The 22,134-nt window shown below is 34.7% G+C and overlaps 1 protein-coding gene across 1 annotated transcript in view; it reads left to right on the forward strand.

Moving 5' to 3' along the window:
• The window catches only part of LOC133173256 (uncharacterized), a 27,799-nt gene continuing 5,665 nt past the window's right edge, over nucleotides 1–22,134 (forward strand). The window contains exons 1-42 of the mRNA XM_061308241.1: nucleotides 1–194; nucleotides 320–416; nucleotides 508–646; nucleotides 813–864; nucleotides 992–1,076; nucleotides 1,779–2,001; nucleotides 2,191–2,363; nucleotides 2,843–2,984; nucleotides 3,225–3,342; nucleotides 3,521–3,594; nucleotides 3,696–3,728; nucleotides 3,847–3,909; nucleotides 4,948–5,013; nucleotides 5,099–5,181; nucleotides 5,918–6,391; nucleotides 6,546–6,725; nucleotides 7,438–7,712; nucleotides 7,950–8,098; nucleotides 8,401–8,512; nucleotides 8,899–8,983; nucleotides 9,103–9,204; nucleotides 9,415–9,472; nucleotides 9,717–9,780; nucleotides 10,579–10,731; nucleotides 10,837–10,914; nucleotides 11,157–11,318; nucleotides 11,450–11,537; nucleotides 14,427–14,522; nucleotides 14,660–14,697; nucleotides 14,804–14,950; nucleotides 15,149–15,269; nucleotides 15,359–15,465; nucleotides 15,610–15,807; nucleotides 16,012–16,125; nucleotides 16,407–16,520; nucleotides 16,727–16,820; nucleotides 16,933–17,007; nucleotides 17,097–17,149; nucleotides 17,452–17,493; nucleotides 18,819–18,909; nucleotides 19,988–20,122; nucleotides 20,406–20,420. Of these exons, the coding sequence (XP_061164225.1) occupies nucleotides 4–194; nucleotides 320–416; nucleotides 508–646; nucleotides 813–864; nucleotides 992–1,076; nucleotides 1,779–2,001; nucleotides 2,191–2,363; nucleotides 2,843–2,984; nucleotides 3,225–3,342; nucleotides 3,521–3,594; nucleotides 3,696–3,728; nucleotides 3,847–3,909; nucleotides 4,948–5,013; nucleotides 5,099–5,181; nucleotides 5,918–6,391; nucleotides 6,546–6,725; nucleotides 7,438–7,712; nucleotides 7,950–8,098; nucleotides 8,401–8,512; nucleotides 8,899–8,983; nucleotides 9,103–9,204; nucleotides 9,415–9,472; nucleotides 9,717–9,780; nucleotides 10,579–10,731; nucleotides 10,837–10,914; nucleotides 11,157–11,318; nucleotides 11,450–11,537; nucleotides 14,427–14,522; nucleotides 14,660–14,697; nucleotides 14,804–14,950; nucleotides 15,149–15,269; nucleotides 15,359–15,465; nucleotides 15,610–15,807; nucleotides 16,012–16,125; nucleotides 16,407–16,520; nucleotides 16,727–16,820; nucleotides 16,933–17,007; nucleotides 17,097–17,149; nucleotides 17,452–17,493; nucleotides 18,819–18,909; nucleotides 19,988–20,122; nucleotides 20,406–20,420 (4,959 nt within the window). The 5' untranslated portion in view covers nucleotides 1–3. The remainder of the gene's footprint in view (nucleotides 195–319; nucleotides 417–507; nucleotides 647–812; nucleotides 865–991; nucleotides 1,077–1,778; nucleotides 2,002–2,190; nucleotides 2,364–2,842; nucleotides 2,985–3,224; nucleotides 3,343–3,520; nucleotides 3,595–3,695; nucleotides 3,729–3,846; nucleotides 3,910–4,947; nucleotides 5,014–5,098; nucleotides 5,182–5,917; nucleotides 6,392–6,545; nucleotides 6,726–7,437; nucleotides 7,713–7,949; nucleotides 8,099–8,400; nucleotides 8,513–8,898; nucleotides 8,984–9,102; nucleotides 9,205–9,414; nucleotides 9,473–9,716; nucleotides 9,781–10,578; nucleotides 10,732–10,836; nucleotides 10,915–11,156; nucleotides 11,319–11,449; nucleotides 11,538–14,426; nucleotides 14,523–14,659; nucleotides 14,698–14,803; nucleotides 14,951–15,148; nucleotides 15,270–15,358; nucleotides 15,466–15,609; nucleotides 15,808–16,011; nucleotides 16,126–16,406; nucleotides 16,521–16,726; nucleotides 16,821–16,932; nucleotides 17,008–17,096; nucleotides 17,150–17,451; nucleotides 17,494–18,818; nucleotides 18,910–19,987; nucleotides 20,123–20,405; nucleotides 20,421–22,134) is intronic.

The raw sequence follows: 22,134 nt of genomic DNA on the forward strand, positions 1-22,134 counted from the left end.
ATTATGCCAGGAGGAGAGTTACAGCCCAGTAACAAAAATGGAACAGGTTCTTTTAGATTTGGAACAAATCGACAAGTGGAGCTCACCCTTCGCAAGGAGCTGGATGACATGGCAAAAAAGTCTCTGAATGAGATAGCCGTTAAAAGAGATGAAAGACTGAAGCTTCCACAAAGTGAAGAAACTGTCACAACAAGGTAGGATTTTCGTTTATTGTGACTCTGAGTTAAAACCAAATGTGTTCAACCTTACAGATAATGTTAACATTAGAACACTTTTCATATTTATGAATGTATTGTTTATTTTACAACCATTCATCTAGGAGACTCCAGCCAGCATTTGAACCAGAAAGACGCAAAGAAAAAAGGAAAACAGAGCCTGTATTCCATGATGACATTCTCACAAAAGCAGCCAAAAAAGTAGCTTAAATTTTTTTTTCACTGAAACACATGAAGTATAAATTTCAATAAATTTGTAAGTCTATATCTTTTATCTATTTTCCTGCTGTAGGACCCAAAGTTTATTTTAAAACCAGTGATGGAGCCTCCCTATAACCCTCTTGAAAAATCTCATAATGTGGACCCCAAAATTGCCAGAGTACACTCACGAAAACTGCCTTTCTGCAAGGAAACAACAGTTACCACAGACGGTATATATTGAACTACAAACATTTTGATATGTAACTTATATTTATTTGTTTTGTTGATAATTGCTTGTTTTTGTTTGTTAGATTTTTAATGAAATAATTGATTTTTTTATGTAGTATTTTGTAATGAGATTTATGATATATAACAGAAGTATTATTATGTTTGCAGACATGAAGAAACCAAAACTGTCCTCTGTGGGAATTGTACCATCCAGGTCTAGGTAACACAACAAATCATACAAAATGACTTCATTTGAGAATTTTTTCTCAAATCTGTTCTCACCTGTAGTGCCATTCCTATTCCATAATCTATTCATTTATGCACTTTTTCCCTGTATGATTTTATAGTGTCAGTGTTCCTGGTCTTAAGGTGGTTATGGAAGGAAAGCCAGCCTTGATGTCAGAGGATTCAGCCTTAGAACAAATGATGCAGGTTTGGGTTTTTCTTTATAGAGGGACAAAGAAGTACATTAATTTCATTGAATATTTTCTTTTCTTGAAATTATTTCTTTTTTCTTTCTTTCTTTCTTTTTTTTTAGATTGTAAAAGCTATAAATAAATTTGGTTTTCTGATTTGCTTTAATTCTTTATACTTTGATTTTGGTTCCCCATTGACAGGTTAACTCACCGGTAAGCATTATTGGTATTTGGTTTTAAGATGAAGCCCTGTCTTTTTTAAATGCAAGTGATTGTATATGTCTTTTGATTAATGAATTCATTTAATGTTAAATACTTCAACATAATTCATAACACAAGATAAATGTCAACAGCATGTATGAAATATCATTCACATTTTTGAATAGCAGAAATAAGCAGACACCATTCACATTTTGTAATTTTCCACTGTTATATAACATGATAACTGGTTGCTCAGGGAATAGCTTAAAGCATGATTCTTACTCTCTAAATTCCAAGAATTTCACATATCTTTGCATGTTCTTAACAAGTGTGAACCAAGTAATGTTGATTTTCCTCACATGTAATCAAGATGGAAGTAATTCAATGTTTTTGTTGTTAAAACTTGGTTTTATAATATATGATATCTAATGATATTTAAAGTATAGCCGGTCAATATTATAAAGTGTTTACTGATGGTCTCAGTTGTACATGAAGCTTTTATGACAATCTACTGTAGGCTAATAAGATGCGAGCTTTCACCCCATTGACGCCAGAGCAGGAAACTCCTGGGGAGACACCTGTCCAGACAGAGAGGGAGGAGGGTGTTGATGAAAGTGAGGAGACAGAGAAGAAACCAGCTATACTGATGTCCGAGGGGACTCTACAAAGGGTGGCCTTCAAAGAGAGGCCCAAACCTCTCATTCCATTCTCCTCCCTCAAGAGGACTCATAGAAGAGTTGGTATGAGTAAATTGTTGAGATATTATAATGGTATTCAAATTCAAACTTAGTAAATTTGGATTTACTTATGTCATTATGAATTGATTTGTAAAGCTAATTAAGAAACTGCAAAAATGTGAACTGCTAAAACATTTTATTTAAATATATAGTTCTCAGAATTAATTTATAAAGTTTAATATGTTTTAATAGAAAGTGCTCTAAGTGTGGCTACCTCACTGAAAAGTGAAAACAACCTCCTGCCAGATGAAAATGTTTACAGTCGCTATGACGAAGCCATTGCAGGAATTGATGATGATCTTCAGACGGCTGTCAGTCACCAGGAAACAAAAGAGGAGGGATGGAGGGCTACCAGTGCCGTGTCGGTATGTGTCAGGGGTTAACAGTGCTGTGTCGGCATGTGTCAGGGGTTAACAATGTTGTGTTGGGATGTGTCATGGGTTAACAGTGCCGTGTCGGTATGTGTCGGGGTTAACAGTGTCATGTCGGTATGTGTCAGGGATTAACAGTGCCTATTTACTGTATCGAGAGGTTGGACTTCCATTGCTTTATACTAGAGGTGTCAAGGGTTTGGTTTATATTGAACTCTTCCATAATTATTACTAATCAGAGTTGCAAGAGGTAGACTAAATGTGTTTAATGATTATAAAATTACATTGTATTATGATATTATGAGGTGAATTTCCCTTTTAATATTTATACTTACAGCACCATTAAGAAAATATGTTGATATAAATTTTGATACTTGGTAAAATATAATTGCAGATGTTGCTAAATCAGTATTTCAAACATATATTTATTTGTAGTTATCTGTAGATATTAAATCTTTCATTTTATTTCATAGACCAAATCAACAAAAGATCTCTTGGAAGAGGCCAAAAAAATTACCAAGCCTGGGGCAGAGCCAATGTGGAAACTGCAGGGCAAGAAATCTCCAAGGAAAAAGGATGGGAAAAAAGACACCAAGAAAGATAAGAAAGCTCAAGGTGATAAAAACCTTTACTTTTGAAAGTAAACTGCCTACAGCAGATAATTGATATCCAAACTTCTATTTATCAGTGCACTAAGAGTCAATCTTTTAATTTTGTATGTTAATATTTATAAGTAGTTAAATTATTTCTGTTGAATGGTTTGTCTTTAGACTGAGTCTAAATACATGTTTCATAAGATACTAGTTTAGATAGTTGAAATTAAATCAGTTATGGTTTAAATTTTAAAATTGACAGAAAAATTGAAAAGTAAAGAGAAGGAGGAGGAGATTGATGGGAAGCCCCGCCCACGTTCTGAACGCTCAGTAGATGAGATCATCGCCTCACTGAGAGCTCAGAGTTCAGGAGCTCGCACGTAAATATTGCACAGTTTACAGAAAATTAATATAATAAATACTGATATAGGCATTCTGTTTTATGTACTTGGCAATGTGTAGTTTTGTCCACCAATCTTCAGTTTGCTTGTCTATAAACCCTTTAGTAAAAAAAGGAAAAAAGTCTGTATAATTTTCATACATTTTTCCCTGAAACAGTCAGGTATCTGATGCTGACAGAAAAATCCAAGAGATAATGGACAGAGTTATGTCCAGGGCCAGCGCTGTACTCAGTAAGGGTCTCATAATCTATTTCTGTGTGTTTTAAAACTTAATTTGATAAAGTTTCAATCATTAAGTACATACAGATATACTGAGTCTTTATTGTCTTCAGGTGATGGTAGTGATGCACTAGATTCCAAGAGAGGTAAGATTTATTCCCTTTCATAATAAGCCAAACATGTTAAATACATACTAGATTATCTTATATTGTCAGAAAATAGAAAATTGAGTTACATATGTAATGTTTAATGCCTGGTGAACAGATTCTGATTCTGAGGCCTCACACACCCCACTCCCAGATGGAGCCTCACAGAGTGACCAGGATGGTAAATCATGTCCATTGTTGATTACCCCCATCTACTAATGACATCCTAACCATTTATAACCATGATGTTTTATTTTGAATGATTAGTGAAATGCATCCAACAAACTCACAGTTTTTCTAACATAAACTGACTTGGGATGTTTGAACATTAATATGTAATTTCCTTGAAATTTGACATATCCACATTTTATTTAGCCCACAAATATACAGCATGTTAAATTAACATTTTGTTGAATGACTGAAATTGCTGTCAGGAAAAACAAAAATTCAAAATATTTACTATTGCCTTTTTTTAAACAGAATTTGTGATAAAGGCAAACAGAGAATTTAAATATGATGAAAGTGAAAATTATTTAACCAGAGGATACCTGGAGAGCACAATTTTAATCCAATCATGACGTATCTACTTTAAAAAGCATTTGTTTTATTGTCCTGAAGTAGAAGTTACAAGTTCAAGAGAAAAAAAGTTACTGTTTCAGCATGATTAACAATTTTCACCTTAAAATCTACTTAATTTTATCCAAAGGCACACCTATGTCTAAAAATTTAATTGGAAAAAAGTCATACCTTTTTTTAAAAGTGCATGTACCTTCCTAACAAACAGGAAATATGTGTGAAAAGATTCTCCTTCCAACTTTCTTTACAAGCTGTAGAATGAGTACATGAGAGAGTGAGATAGCTTCTCATAAAGTTTGCAAAATAATGCTCTTAATTTTAATATGCTCTAAAAATATAGATTTTAGAAATAGGGCTTTAAAATTGTTTGAAAATAAAAACAGTTCTCAAACATTGGAAGATTTATAGGTTGTATATTTTATAATGAGCAGTGGGAGCTTGCAGTAGACTCACAGACTTTGAGCATATGTGATTTAATATACTTACATACACGTACATGTATTTAATATATTTTTTTCAAATACAAAAAATATGTATTTTGAGCATATGTATAATGGTTTAACTCCTCAATGAAGTGTGGAATTTTATTTTGCTTGATTAGATATTTACAAATTTTAACTTTTGATGATGCTTCACTAAACAGAAAAGAAGGAGATTGATGTACCAGCTGACATCCCCGAGGATGAAGAACTCGAGGAAGAGGACGAGGGTGAGGAAAAAATATTTAATCTGGCGTCGATACTTCCGCAATAAATGATAGGGATATTGAAATTAAATTCTGCTGTTAAATCCAGGTGTGCAACTCGAGGAGGGGGATAAGATACCTCTCAGTGAGGACCAGACCTCCGAGGCCAAGACTGGAGAGGAGGAGCCAGTAGTAAGTGGGAGGACAAATAATGCCCTGTTCACACAAATGTGCATTAAATATTCACAGTAAATTAATATGAAGTAAAATAATGCAAATCAAACTTATTCAAATTAAATTGCATTCACAATATGCAAAAATGCATAGTAAATTAAGATAGTATTTCTACATTAATGCTGTTCAGTGACATCATTTGCTAATCATGTCACCTTATGCAGAGCAGATTCATTTGACACAATGTCAAAATGTTTGTACACATTTTGGAGATTAACATATTTTTTCTTTATTTTTCACTCAAAAATAACACAAGTACCTATATCTGACCACCTACATGTGGCATGTGACTTAATTTTGCCATTACGCATGCGCCCAAATTTAATTCGAATAAGCTTTGCGTAGAATTTACAGGGAGCTAATGTGATGTAATTTGATGCGCAGTAATTTAATTTGAATTAAACTAATTTGCATTAAATTCTCAGTGTGAATGCAGTTCAAATTTAATTTGCAGTGACATGTTTAATTCAAATTAAACTCTCTGTGTGAACAGGGCATAAAACTACAAACATATCACAGGACAATTGAATCATTCAAAACGTGTATTAATTTTAGTTTATACCCATGTCAGTAATGTTTGTGTGTTATCAGTTTGAATGGTGAGATGAAATAGTTAAACAAGACTTATATGAGGTGGCTTTGAGATAAGTCCACATGTACCAGAGGATTATAGATAGATTCTGTCTTTCTGTAGATGCCTGTTGTTCCTGAACCCCAATCCCTGCCAGCAGAGGTTCCTTCTCTACAGCTGGCTGATTTAGGAGGAGTTGAGGATGAGTCTTCATCTGAAGAGGGTGAAGAGGAGGAGGTGATAGATATTAAGCAGGCCTGGGAGGACCTCATGGCCCCTCCTGAGGTGACCTGTGAAGATATAATCAGTATTCAGGGAAAAAATGTGGACTTAGTCAATAGACAGCCAGCCCAGGGTCCAGTGACTAACAACGTCACAGTGTATTCCAATGCTGTGTCCTTCCTCTCCACATGGAAACCAATTACTCCGTCCAAATACCAACTACCTGAGATAGAAGAGCAAGAGAAGAAGCCAGCCAAGCATGTTCATCATTTCTGTACTGTTAATGATGATTATCAGCTTCCTGATGAGTATAAAAATCTGGGTAGAAAATACCACACCCCCAGCAAGTTTGATTCAGCTCAGCTACCAGCCAGGGTAGGTAACCTGTCCCAATAATAAATACAGTGTATCCACTACAAGGTTGTGACATAATGTAAATCAACTTTCATAGTTGCATATCCTTAAGATCCTCATTAGCAGCTCCTTTTTGTTGACAATTGTTACATTGAACTTCAATTTTCTGTGACAGTACATAGGGGGACCTCAGCCAGTGGAGGAGCAAGAAGATGTGGCCTCAGAGTACTCTAGTTCTACAGCTGTACAAGAAGCTGAGGAGAGGAGACTGACAATGGCAGCAAGACGTGTCCTCGAGGAGTCCAAGGACACAGAGGAAACTCTGGAGGCCTGGCAGCAGAAGGCAAATGAAGTGGTGAGTCTTTTTGTGATAGACATCACTTAACCAAAGTTTAAATGGATTAACCTTAACATTGTCAGGATGGTTATGATGATAAAGTACAAAGTAATGTAGAAGATTGTCCAACACCCTCATTTTTTTTTATTTCTGCACATCAATTATTAGCTGAACTCAGTGAATTAGGAAAGTTTGTGCTATAATCCTTGTGTCTGCATTGGTAAATGTAATTGTTGGCTTTGGCATGTATTTCCAAAAGCATAGGCTAGCTTGACCAAACTTGCATGGGTTCTCTATCCAGTATGCACACTTTTTGTATCAAGCATGCTTTAAATGCTGTATTTTCCAGTTGAGTGATCAGATTAAAGCCTTTGGAGCTGTACATTTTAGAGTAACTTACCCCTTTCTAGATCAAACTTGGATGTATTATATATCAAGGGATGCATGAAACCACTCATTATCCATGTTATGCTTTTGATGTATATCTGTCAGATAAAATCCTGGTTCATATTTTTGGAGCATTTTAGCTTGGTCCAAACTTGGTATCTAGGGATGTTTACTGTTACTCTAGCTGATTTTGGATGTTGTATTTTCTGGATGTCTAATTTAATGAAGAAATTAAGTAATGCATCTTTAATAATAAATGTTCATAGTGAATGAGATTATGGGTGGCATTTTTGAAATGAGTGTGTAATCTTTTTTTATTATCGAGGTTTATCTTTGTTTTCAGTTTAATACTGTTCCTGTGTCAGTGGAAGGAACAAAAATATCAGTAAAATCTGACGAGTCTCGCTTGTACTGGACACCAGCTCCCCCAAAGTTTGATGTCCAGCCAGCCAAGGTCAAGGATGTTTTATTTCCCGACTATCAGCCAGCATCACTGGGAATGGATGATCAGGAGGTGGCAGCCACTCGGCAACAGGAGGAGATGGAAGAGAGCTCAGAGGAGGAGGAAGAAATGGAGGTGGTGGACTCAGCAGAGGAGAGATATCAGGAATTATACAGGTAAGGGAGAAATCAGCAGACAGAATGAGCTGAAAAGTAAAACATGTATTATGAACCCAATGTTGGGATGGCCAGCTTGTTATGAAGTCAAAATGGTGAAAGGCAATTAAATGTTAAAGGTATACAAGTGACAAGTATACAAGTATAACAAATTCTTTTCAATTTGAAGTTTTATCAAACTTTTTTTTTATGTTCTTTTATTTCGCTTCATTACTCATGAAGGCCTTATTCATTCAGACTCCTGAATTTCAAGAGTACATCCATGGAGGACCTCTCTGAGTATGCAAAAGCCGCAAAACAAAGAGAGGATGACATTAAAGATGGAAAGATTTTCCCTTATGAAACCAGGAAACTGTTAAAGGAAGAAATTGAGAAGCTTGAGAAAGGTACTTGTCAGCTTGTGAAGGGTAAGGGGTCAGTTAGTAATGGTCAGTAAGTACAAGACTAGGAAAAAGGAAACTTTTTGTCTACCCCAGTCTTTTAAAGTCTGATGAATACTGTCTTTGCTGTGTTGTACTTTTTTTTTTCAATAGATAAGTCACAAAATGACTTTTTCATATTCTTGTGACAGAATTTTCCTTTTCTATATGTAATAGGGGATGAATATACTGTTCAAACTATAAATTTCATATAGATTTAAATTAAAATTTGGGTTTTCAGTAAACTAAACAATAGTTTTCATTGATAGCTGCTCCCCCACCCCTCCCTGCTGAACCAGAGCCCAGAGAGCCCACACCGGTAGTCACCAGAACGACAGATATGACAGACAGCGAGATATTCCCTGTGTTTATACCACTCAGGTACGAAAAAAAGACAAGATACAAGATTTTCTTCCTTATGTGCAATGTACACTATCAATACTTAGGTAAATATGAATGTACATGTTGCTTTGAATACCTTGTATTCATTTGAATCTTGAAACAAGCCAAGGTTGGAAACTGAGATTTGAAATGCTATCTTAAAGTAAGAAATGTCACCCAAGTAAGGGAACTCACCATTTCAGGTCAGGAGACGACACACTAGAATGTTATTAACAAGTCATTTTCAGTGTTACTAACTGTTAGCCTATCAAAACTGTAGGAAATATAACTGTCTTTTGTTAACTGTATTTGGCCAAATTAAATCTGGGATGAAATACATTGATTTTACACTAGCTCCAGTGAATACAATTTTGTGAACATTACAGGAGAAGTACATCTGATGTGGGCCTGACCAGGAAACTGGATGACACCTTACTGGTTCCTCAGGATTACAACACGGCCATGGAAGAGGTGGGTTACTCTAATAGAAGGAGCAAATAAGAGTTTTATTGTTAAAATTAAATCTTGCAAATGAAACAAATTATAAAATAGGCCCATTGATCTTATGATGCTGGTTTGATTTTTTGTAGATTTCTAATCAGAAAACTAATGTGAGACAAATGAAACTAAACAAGAAATTATTGGAAGCCAAAGAAAGAGAGGAGGAAAAGAGACAACAAATCCAGATGCAGGTACAACTCGAGAATGTTGTTTATAAATTTATGTACTTTTCATAGGCATTATGATGCACTGCTTTGAAGGATTATATGATAAGAAGATACTTGAAGCAGTTCAGTTTTCAAAAAAAAAAAAGCGAGATAAAAAAAGCTAGGAACATTCACATATAATATGATAAGGCTCTTGTGACAGATTGATTGATGTTTTATGTCCTGTTTTTATAGTTAGAAAGATTGGCAGCTGAGAGGGAAGAGACATTTAAAGAAGAACCAAAAAAGAAAGGTAACTTGTTATATTCTGTCAAGATGTTTCTTTTGTAAGGGTATTTCTTTTTGATCCACAGAAAAATAAAAAAAAAAAAAAACAATCAATCACCTTAATAGACTTAATTTGTGAAGAAAGATTTATAGCACTTAGAGTATTTGGTAGAAGCATTCCTTATACATGTATTTCATGTCAAGTGATTAAACCTTTTAATTTGTGTGATCTGTGTCATACAAAAGGATTTTTTTTGACTGTTTCATAGATGAGCCAACACCGGCAGAGCTTGCTCTTCAGGCAGGGAGGGCATATGTTATCCTTCCAAAAAAGTAAGATTTACATTTATACTATTGCAGTTCAGTAACATGTTAAGTTGCTAAGCATTCCTTTTCCACATTTACATTCAAAATTCCTTTCTTCCTATAAAGCAGTTTTCTTCATTTGATGCTTTTGCATGGTAAAATTGTAGAAAACACAGATTGTGAGTATATATATTTATGATAAAACAGTACCAGATTGAGTCACTTTGATTTGCTGAATCCCTAATATTTCAGATTTACTTACTAACAATGTGCATTGTTTTTTATCTTTTTACTGGGTGAATGAAGAATCTAATAAGTGAAATTTCCGTGCTAACCTTTAATCAGTGAATATCACATTTAGTCCTGCTGTATGCTGTAGTTTAATAAGTAATTAAGATGTCTTCAGAATTCAGTATTGACAATGTGTTAGTAACATATGGATGAAGTAAATAAAATGTATGTACATTTCTTTGATCTGTATGATGTACCGGCTGTCAAATGAAGATTGAAGTTGTTTTCTTGCTGTTTTTGAGAACGTGTTTCGTTTTCATTGAGCACTTGAGTGGAGTGGATTTGAAAATCACTGGCTTTTGCTCTTCTGTTTTGTTAGCTTTGGTTCAATTGAGGTGAAAGAGAATTGGCAAATTTATTTGCTTCTGAATGGAAATGTTGACACTGTTTTTGCATCTTGCCAACACTTAAAAAAAAACGTTAACATTTTTATCTGAAAAAGTCATTACAGATCTTAGATTTATAATTGCAGGTAAAGGATATACTGTCCTGATATGTTTTGAAGTACATGTGTTTTCTCTACTTAATCTTTAGGAGCAAAAAGAAGTCTAAGAGGAAGGGTCCAGTCACTATGGAGAGATTAGAACAGATTGAGAGATTTCTCCGAGCCCCTCCCAAACCTATCCAGCGCTCTAACTCAATGATAAAAATGGCTCCTCCCTTAGAAAGGGAATTAAGGGTTCCTTCGTAAGTTGTACATGTAATTTAAATACTAGTATGGTTTAAGATTCAAGTACAATGACATGTATTGAATACTTGTGACTCATGTAACATTTGTTTCTTTATATTCAGGAAAGTACGACTAGGTTCACGACTTAGCTTGCCCAATCTCTTGGATTTTGATTCATTTGCAAAGGGCAGAAAAATGCCGTAAGTTAATCTTATTATGTGTTTATACTGACTAAGATTTTTTACAACAACAGCAGATATCTAAAGGATTTTATAGAAAAAGAAAAGTCACTTAACAGAACATATTTCAGTTAGAAGAATAAATTATGTCAGACCATACTAGAAATTATCTATTAGCCATGAACAATACGTCAGTCTTGATGATTGCGGTAGCGTTTTTTGCTACATATATTACTATACCCCAATGTTTCCTGGTTGAGTAGTCAGGACACAGACCAGCGTGAGTGGGTCCGTGATATCTGGAATGTGTGGTTTGACCAAGTGTTCCCTCCCACACCCTCAGAGTCAGAGGAAGAGGAGGTGGACTACACCCAGGACGAGATGGTGTCCCCCACACGGGAGGAGAAAGAAAAGGAGAAAAAGAGGTATAGATCTAGGAAAACATACTAGTTCTGTGTAAAGATTTAGGAATAACTTTACTAAACAAACTATAATGTAGTTTCAAGTTTTAGGGATAACTTGATTATAACATACATTTTTTTTTTTTTATTTATAGAAAAGATTCGCTGAGCAGTTACATCTCTGATGCCTTGAGTGAGATTGAACCTTTAGATGACTCTGAGCAAAATATAGAGCTTCATCAGGTGACATCAATTTGTCATAAATTAATTTTACTTTAAAAAAGAAGTTAGATGAATTTATAGTGAAAGTCTGAAATGAGTAATATTAACAATCAATTTTTAGGTCACCTGAGTCACTCAGGTGACCTATTGCTATCTGTTCTCGTCCGTCGGCGTGCGTCGTGTGTTAACATTTGAACATTTTTAGCTTCTTCTCTGAAACCGCTTAACCAATTTCAACCAAATTTGGCATATAGCATCTATGGGTGAAGGGGAACAAAAATTATGAATTTCATGGTCCCTGCCCCCCTGGGGCCTGAGGGGTGGGGCTAAAACCACCAAAAATAATGCAATCTTTAAAAATCTTCTTCTTTACTCCAGGACATCAAGCAGTCAAACTGTTGGCATCATTGTAACAAGCATTGAGCCCTCTACCAAAATTGTGAAATTCATGGCCCCAGGGTCAGGGGTTCTGGCCCCAGGGTGGGGCTATATAGATCATATAGTGAAAGTGCATTATTTCTTTGAAAATCTTCTTCTCTGCTCCTGAGTATTAAATAAAGTAACTAAGTACATAGTTATGAAGAGCAAGAGTGCCTCTTCCAAAATTGTGAAATTCATGGCCCCTGGGTCAGGGGTTCTGGTGTTAGGGCGGGGCTCTATTGATTATATAGTGAAAATGCATTAATTCTTTGAAAATCTTCTTCTGTGCTCCTGGGTATTAAATAAAGTAACTAAGTACATAGTTATGATGAGCAAGAATGCCTCTTCCGAAATTGTGAAATTCATGACCCCAGGGTGGGGCTATATAGATCATATAGTGAAAGTGCATTATTTCTTTGAAAATCTTCTTCTCTGCTCCTGGGTATTAAATAAAGTAAATAAGTACATAGTTATGATGAGCAAGAATGCCTCTTCTGAAATTGTGAATTTCATGGCCACAGGGTCAGGGGTTCTGGCCCCAGGGTGGGGCTCTATAGATCATATAGTGAAAGTGCATTATTTCTTTGAAAATCCTCTTCTGTGCTCCTGGGTATTAAATAAAGTAACTAAGTACATAGTTAAGATGAGCAAGAATGCCTCTTCTGAAATTGTGAAATTCATGGCCCCAGGGTCAGGGGTTCTGGCCCCAGGGTGGGGCTATATAGATCATATAGTGAAAGTGCATTATTTCTTTGAAAATCTTCTTCTGTGCTCCTGGGTATTAAATAAATTAACTAAGTACATAGTTATGATGAGCAAGAGAGCCTCTTCCAAAATTGTGAATTTCATGGCCCCAGGGTCAGGGGTTCTGGTGTTAGGGCGGGGCTCTATTGACTATACAGTGAAAATGCATTAATTCTTTGAAAATCTTCTCCTCTGCTCCTGGTTATTAGGGTGATAAACTAAGTACATAGTTATGATGAGGAGGTGGGCCTCTTCCAAAATTGTGAAAGCCATTGCCCCTGGGTCAGGGGTTCTGATGTTAGGGCGGGGCTCTATTGATTATACATGTATAGTGAAAATGCATTAATTCTTTGAAAATCTTCTTCTCTGCTCCTGGGTATTATTTAAACAAACAAAGTGCATGGTTATGATGCATAAGGATGCCTTTTCAAAAATTGTGAATTTCTTGGCCCCAGGGTCAGGGGTTCTGGTGTTAGGGCGGGGCTCTATTGATTATATAGTGAAAATGCATTGATTCTTTGAAAATCTTCTTCTCTGCTACTGGAGATTATTTAAACAAACTAAGTGCATGGTTTTGATGCATAAGGATGCCTTTTCAAAAATTGTGAATTTCATGGCCCCAGGGTCGGGTTCTGGTGTTAGGGCAGTGCTCTATTGATTATATAGTGAAAATGCATTGATTCTTTGAAAATCTTCTTCTCTGCTACTGGAGATTATCTAAACAAACTAAGTGCAAGATTATGATAGGCAAGGATGCCTCTTCCAAAATTTTTAAATATATGGCCTTAGTTTTTGGGGTTCTTGAGGAAAGGGGGGGGGGCTCTATTGATTATATAGTGAAAAAGCATTAATTCTATTAATTAATCAGTAATTAATCCTGTCTGCTCCTTAGTGTTGAGCTGATAAATAAATTGCTTAGCTATGATGAAAATGGGAGCTTCGAACAGAATTTTTAAATCTTGTGGTCCTAGGGTCAGGGGTTCTGGCATAATGAGGGGGGGGGGGGGGGGGGCCTTTTGAATTTCTTGACCCTTGGTCTTGGGTTCTGGTGTTAGGTTAAGGCTTTGTTGAATCTGTGTTGAAAATGCATTGTACCTGTGAAATTCTTCTCTGCTTCTGGGCATATCGGAAGAAAACTGAGTAAAAGTTTAAATGATATAAGTAAGCGTATTTCTACCAGATTTTTGAACATCTGGACCATTTGTCTAAGCATTCTAGTCCTGGGCAGGGCTCTATTAATTTGTATTCTACTGAGAGAAGTTATTCCCCTTTTCCGTTCACCTTTGATAATTAATCACTGTAAATAATGTATTTGAAAGGTTAATAGAATAAGATAATTATGCAAGAATGTTTATCATATAATTCAAAAAGTATTTTCTTAGTTTTAATAATCAGGTAGACCTGTAAGTAATAGATAAATAAAAATGAGACAAAAATAACTTATCTTATTAAAAGTTCTTCAAAGACCATAAGAGAGGTCAATGCTCTAGGTCTTAATATGGGTTTAAAAATAGTATAGAAGCACTTATAGTTTGTTAATAGTCTGCATGGTGATAGTGTTAAGTGGGGGACAGATTAGAACTTAATTTATGAGTTGATACTGAATACTAGACTAATTATTTTGTTGATCCTGATCTTCCTACTTCTCTTGCTTTAGGGCAACAAAGCTTCATCTATCAGTGTATTCAACTTCTAAATTGTATTATACTCAGGTGACCGTTAAGGCCCTTGGGCCTCTTGTTGTAGATTATCCATGAAGAGATAGAAAAATTAACTGCTCAGATTGCTCAGGGAAAACCAAAAGCTTTTGATCTTTGTAGAAGGGGAGCGTTGTATAGGAAGGTATGTACTGTATAAAAGGTATCTTTTCTCAAAAGAGTGAACAATATTAAATAAAAGACATTTCATATACATGTATTAACAAAATGTCTGATAGACTCCATATCATGTTAGCTTAACAATTCTTTGATTGTGTGTAGGTTGGGATGATAAAAGCAGCTCAGATTGACCTAGACCTGTAAGTAAATACATGTAGTAATAGCTATTGATAACTGTTGAAATTATCAATGGTGTCTCTTACTTTCTACTATAAATGAACTGAAGATATCTGTGTGTTTCTGTAGGGCCATCAAAATGGAGCCTTTACTGCTGGATGCCTACTGGCACAGACACCTGCTGTATTTATTGAGAGACCAAAAACAACAAGCCAAAGCAGATCTGACCTTCATTCTCAAGTACAACACCAGGCATGGAGGGGCATACAGATCCATGTAAGTCAAAAATAGGATAGGTTTAAATACATTGTGGGCCAAATATAAAATAACCCTAGTTTTCAACATTTACAAAATCATTCAAAAATTTTCTTTCCTGGTGCAGTCTTAGGAATTGTAATTATTGCATGAAGCAATAAAGTAATAGTTGTCTGACTGAATGTGTGTTTCTATAATGAGTTGTTTTACTTTGAACAGGGCTGAGATTTTGAGAAAGGAGAATAACCCTAATGATGCTATCATTAATTACTCCATGGCAATCAAACTGAATCCTGGGGATCACGAAGCCTACTTCCAGAGAGCTGCCATGTATGAAAAGGTCTGTTTTAAATGTTTATCAAGAAAACTAAAGGATACACTCAAACACCATTGGTAATTGATTTTGATTTGACTCTGTAATATTTGTAGACTGATAAGATGCCCTTGGCTTTGGATGACTACATGATGTGTAAGAGGATCCTGCCCACCAGAACTGATGCCATATTAAAGCATGCCATGTACTATTTCCAGCAAAAGTAAGTCTTATTCTTAAAAAAAAAAATCAAATCTATTTCAAAAAGTCAATACAATTTATTTTTATCTTTACACACTGATGATACAATCATATGATAATTTTTTTTATAGCAAATTACATCTTTTATAATACTTTTGTTGATCAGAAACTGGAATACGGCCATTCAAGATTTCACTGACCTACTGAAAGTGGACCCCCTGAATTCAATGGCTCGTATGTATCGAGGTCGTGCCCTGGCAGAACAAAATCAGTGGAATGCAGCAGTAGAAGATCTGTCCGCAGCTATCCACCTCGACCCCCAGAGCTGGCGGGCTTTCTTCTACAGAGCCTGTATACTGAGAAAGTAGGGGGTTCATTTGGTTGCACATTAAATTATACACTCGTAGGATATACTCATTGCAAAGATATCTTTAAATATGCTTTTATTCTCTTCATCCCATTTACTTTTTGTAGAGCTAAATTATCTATCTATAAAAAAATAAGATGTTGATGTATTGATAAGTGTGATTATGAACTTGAGACAATAGCTGAGTTTATTTTTGGACAGGGCGCATCCTAAGCAGGCTCTGCACGACTACAGTGTCTCTCTCCTCATTAATGACACAGACGATAATGTCATGTCTTACCTACACCGAGGCATTCTATATAACGCCATGAACAGGTAAGATATCTCACCACTTCCTGTCAAACATTCATTAGATTCCTGAGGTCTGTAAATACTGTGGATGCTGTAGATTATGGACTGTGGACCTCTAGCAAGTGGGACTCCATTGTAATCAGGACATCTGGACATTTATTTCAGACATGTTCCTGTCAGCAAGCAATCAAACTAAGAAATTTTATCCCAAGAATTTAAGCCTCCTCTCCTTTCCTATATTTGGGGAAACTACATACCAGGGTACATGTATTTTCTTGTTTCCATTTTCCTTTTTTTACTTTCAGATTTGAAGATGCCATCCCAGATTTTGAGAGTGTGCTTAAACTTAACAAAGACATTGCATGTGCTCATGTGAACCTAGGACTTATTTACATGAACCATTATGAGAATTATCACAGGTTAGACTGCTGAAGTGAATACTTGTACCATATATAAGTTAAATGTGTGTAGAAAATACATCAAATTTAAATTGTCCACCTTATACGATAGGTCAGAAGAATATGAAAAATAGATAATATGACATGCACTGGTAAATAGTATATTACGACATGCACTGGTAAATATTATATTACTGTATAATTTTTACTTTTGATGTTAAATTTAGAGCCATAAAGAAGTTTACTGCTGGTATCAAGGTGGATCCCACGTATGTGAGGGCATATGTTTGCCGAGGGGAGGCGTACCACAAGATCCATGATGTACGTAAATATGTCATCAATGTAAAAAGATTTGAGATGAGGTACATGTATATGACAGTCAGAATAAAAAAAAATAAATGATTTTCATTTCACAAAGATTTTAATTTTCCAGTTAAAGGCTGCTTTGAAGGACTTCACCAGAGCCATTCATCTCCGTCCAGATGTTCATCATTACTATATGTACAGGGTAAATCGTTACTCACTTTCTACGATTTGACATTTTTTTAATTTATTTATTATAGAGCATATGTTATGTCCGATTCCTCCTTATTTCAGGGTCAGCTTGTACTAGAGCTTGGGAACTTAGAGTTAGCAGCCTTCTGTGTCAGGTAAGAAAACAATGTTTGTCAAGGGCTCTGTTGAAGAATAAACTTCTTAATATTTTCCCTAATTTTCCAGCAAAAACATGGTCTAAAATAAAACGAAACATTTCCAAAAAATGAAAGTTTGTTTTGGTACAAAAGTTTATATAGGTTTAATTTGATAGAGAGACTATGGGTGTATGTATATTTTAAATGGTATGTTTATTTTTCTCATTTACTTTATGTTTCAAGTATATAGTACATGAAACATTTGAATTATACTGACATCTAGCTTCAGTATAGTGACTATATGTGACTATTTTGATCAGGATGTTTGAAGTAGGCAGAGAAACCGAAAAAGAGAAGGCACGGTATGGGAGCACATGTTATATTTCACTATACCCATGTCACTTCTGTTTCTCTTCAGCTCAAGCTTGAAGCATTCTATATTTTGGGGTTAAATGAATTATACAAGGGATAGTAAATATTAATGTCACAGCTTGCTATGCTAAAGGTGGTCAAGGTATTCTGAAAAGTTTCAATGTAATTTTTTTTATTACCTTATGATATGACTATATTACTGTTTCAAGAATAACACAAATTGACCTTTTTCTCTCATGAATTTATTCTCTTTTTATATTAAAACATATTTAAAAGACATACTAATTTCCATATTTGATTGCAGTTATTTATAAAACATTGTTTGTTGTTTCACTGCTGGAATATTGTCTTTCTCCATTTTTTTTCTCATTATGAGTGCATGGTTTAAACATCTTCAAGAATAATAAGAATGTTTTACATTGATATGTAACATGTACTAACAGTACACTTGTGTGATCTGCCAAAACCCTGAGTTTGAGGTTTTTATATTTCATATGCTACAATGCTATCAGACTTGCACTGTTTACCATTTTGGGTTTCATAACCTTGGTACGGTATTGTAACTCACAACCTTTATCAGCATTTATGGTAGTCGACTGGGATTTTCCCAATATTTTGTGCAGTATATGAAATACAGCATATTAACAATTTTATAGCAGTTATTTTAATGTACATTATGTATCAATGTAACAGAAGTAAGACATAACAAATAAAAAAGTTGAATTCTTTAAAGAAAATGATTTGATTGATAGGTTGATGAATGTTGCCATTACATGTATGTGTTTATGATGTCGTGATAAATTGAAGCTCTTAAATAGGAGGTTATTAAGATCGATATAAAGGTCAATGTTACTAGGTTACACAAGATAAAAATAAATAAAGAGTTTCTGTCTTGATTTTTACACTCACAGAAAAAAATCCCAGTCAGAAACAAAATGCCATGTAAATATATGAAATCGGTAAAGATTTTTTTAAGAAATGACTCTTGAGAATTTTCTAGCTTTCATTTCTTTGTCAACACTTTTTCAAATATTCCAGATTCTCAGATATGCTGACCCTTTTCAACTCATATTTAGCAAATAAATCTCATGTTGTTTTTTTGTTTTGTTTATGTTTTTGTTTTTTGTTTACTTCATTCTTAATCATGTATAACAGGAAATTGAGAGTTTTTTAATGTGTTTTGAGGTTTGTTGCCTGCTCATATGTCTTGCTTTGAGATGGCAGAGTGTGCATGTCTGTTGCATTCTAGATAAAAGCTTATGATATGGCATTACAGTGTATCTGTAATAAGATTTACTGTTTGTTTATTATACAGACATGCATCAGAGATTAGCTCTAATGCATCACTGGGAGAGATGCCAACACAACAAGCTGTGGTCCAATCCTTCCTCAAGAATTATGACAAGGTGAGAATGTAGTCCAGAAAGCAACATTGAAACATTCAGAAATATCAGGGGAAGAATTTTCAATTGTATAAGTCAAGTAAAGCTTTTTAGCTCTACCTGAGCTGAAAGCTCAAGTGAGCTTTTCTGATCACCCATTGTCCGTCCGTCCTTCCGTCTGTCGGTAAACTTTTCACATTTTCAACTTCTTCTCAAGAACCACTGGGCCAATTTTAACCAAACTTGGTACAAAGCATCCTTGGATGAAGGGGAGTTTAAATTTTCAAAATGAAGGGCCAAGCCCCTTCAAAGGGGAGATTATCAAGAAAAGACAAAAATTGGGTGGGGTCATAAAAAAATCTTCTTCTCTAGAACCACTGGCCCAGAAAAGCTGAAACTTATTTGGAAGCATCCTGGGATAGTGTAGATTCTAAATTGTTTAAATCATGACCCCCGGGGGTAGGGTGGGGCCACAATAGGGAATCCAAGTTTTATATTGAAATATGTAGTAAAAGTCTTTAAAAGTCTTTTTCTCTAGAACCACTGGGCCAGAAAAGCTGAAACTTATGTGGAAGTATTCTGGGGTAGTGTAGATTCTAAATTGTTCAAATAATGATCCCTGGGGGTAGGGCGGGGCCACAATAAGTACTACAAGGGGGAAAATCAGGTGAAAAATAGCAAGGCCAAAGTTACTCAGGTGAGTGTTGTGGCCCATGGGCCTCTTGTTTTTTTAATATTGGGCACATTCCCTTCTGCAATTACTTAATAAAACTTACATACTGGTATGAACCAACTTTTATTTGAAGATGAGAAATAGCAGCAAGTTTTACAATATTTTACTTTCAACATTTCTTGCTGCTAATTTAATTGTGCATTTTTGTTGAATTTTTCTAAGTCACAAAAAATAATATGCATTTCAAATTGACAAATCACAAATAAAAGTTGTCATAAATAATAGCTGATTTACAGCATTCAAGATCTTACAATTGGAATGCATTGGAGAGCAACAGAAATGCACTGTATACAACATACTGCATTGTATTTAACCACAATGTAGTTATAAACAGAGAAAGACTAAGCACCCCTCATTTTTGTTTTACAGGCTATAGAAGCACTGACTGCAGCCACAAAAGTGAAACCTGTGCCCCCGCTGTTCATGCTCCTGGGTAAGACACAGATGCAGGCCAAAGTGTTCCAAGATGCCATCACCAGCTTCGACAGAGCCTTACAACTCTATGTAAGTGTTCAGAATATTTTATTAGCTCTTACCATTATCCAGTTTTAAAGAAATAATATTACCATTGGTGATTAATTTATGTTTATTAATTTTAATTCAAATTTTGTGTGTTTGTGTTGGGTATGGTAAAATTCATAACCTTTTGGGTAAATTAAACAATTAATATTATTAACATAAAGCTCAATGAATGAAAGTTACTGGAAATAATAACAAGGGAAGTCATGGTAACAAGTGTTTTTGATTTGATGTTTTCTGTAACCATGTAAATATTTCTCTTAATTAGCAAGATAGCTATGGGGTAAGACAAAATCATGTACCACAGTGGTATCTTGTGGGAACTTTTGGTCAAGTCTGTAGTTTAATTACAGCTAAATGTATCATTGCTTTCATTTATATTATGATGCAATATTGTATGTAACCATACATCTATGTACACATGTAGTCTAGTTGTCAGTATCTCCTGTCTGATATGATGTATTGAACATTTATGCTAACAAGTACTAAGAGTTTAATATATAATGTATTCTTCACTTCTACAAGCATTTAAAGGTGTAGGATGAAAACGGTCAGTTAGTCAGGGCTCTAATTAATCTGCTAGTAATGAGAGAAATTTTATCTTAAAAACTTCTATTTGTTCACCTTTTCTATCTAATTCAAACATCAAATTGAATGACACTAATGCTTAAAAATTAATAATCTACTGGTGGATGTATACAAGTCTTCTGCTATTAAACATATGGTATAGATGTATTTGTTTCCATCTACATTTATTTTGGAAATAAAAAATTTAATTTTGTTAAAGACCATATACCAGAAGGAGCTGCTAGCAAAAAGCTGAATTTGTTTTCTTAACTTTTTTTTTTACCATGAATATATCTTGCTCATAACTCATTATTAAGAAATTTCAGCATGCTGTAACATTCTATCTGGGATTTCAAGTTTTGTTCAAAAGTCAATTTTATTTTCTGAAATTCCATTTAATTTTATCTATTTTAATGATGAAAATGATTGAGGTGTTGAATTTTAATACTTATGGGCCATTATACAAGTTTCAGTCTGATGTTTTTTTGTGTGACAAAGTGTGTTGCATTGAAACTTAAATGGCACAACTTGGTAAAGTGATTGATGGTGTAACAATGTTTACCATGTGTTGTGCAATTGCATGAAATCTGCAGCTTTTTATGCATGTTGGGCATGCCTCATTATTTAAAGTACAATACTGAATGTATACATTTCATCTTTGCCAAAGTTGGCACTAAGATTTCTCAAACAAGCATATATTTATTAGTGTTGTCAAATCAGAAGATTTTTAATCACTGCTTATTTTCCCCATTGAGTACCCTGGGTTACTTGGATGGCTTTTCTTAAATAACTATTGGTCATGGCATACATGTATATCTATTTTTGAGAAACAAATTTTACTGTATTTACATATCTCTTATAGAGTTCTTTCAGTAATTACGAGTATATGTAATATCAGTCTTATTTGCATATAAAATAATACAAAACACACAACTAATTATGTCACTTTCTTTTATTTTTGTTACAAATAGTAAAACCATGATAATAGATCAAAGTCCAAAATAGAGAACACAAGTTATGAAATTCAAACTTATTTTGTTCTTTGATTGTCTCTTGGGCACTCTCAATTTATTTTTTGTTAAAAAATTATGCTTGAAGAATCAAAGCGGACAATTTCCAATGTGGCATTTTGTTTAATCCTGCAAAATTGGCTTGTATTTCTTAAACAATAATTAGGGTCGGCCTCAGAAGGATTCACAGGGCAGTAATCACTCTCTCATTTATCTGTCCACAATTTTTTTTTCTTTTTTATCTAATAACTTTTTTCCAGTTGTCCTATGAAGTTCAAATTTGGTATGTTGGTTGAATGGCAGTAATGCATTTTTTGATAACAATTTTTTTTTTCTGGATCTCATCCTGTTGGGGGCTAGAGTGGGGGTAGATTCCTAGTTTATATGTAAACATTTTCATCAGTTATCTCTCTTTGCCCA

The sequence above is a fragment of the Saccostrea echinata genome, unplaced genomic scaffold (assembly GCF_033153115.1).
Source record: "Saccostrea echinata isolate AGI-Se365-2 ecotype Australia unplaced genomic scaffold, CSIRO_AGI_Sech_v1 ptg000056l, whole genome shotgun sequence".
NCBI lineage: Eukaryota > Metazoa > Mollusca > Bivalvia > Ostreida > Ostreidae > Saccostrea > Saccostrea echinata.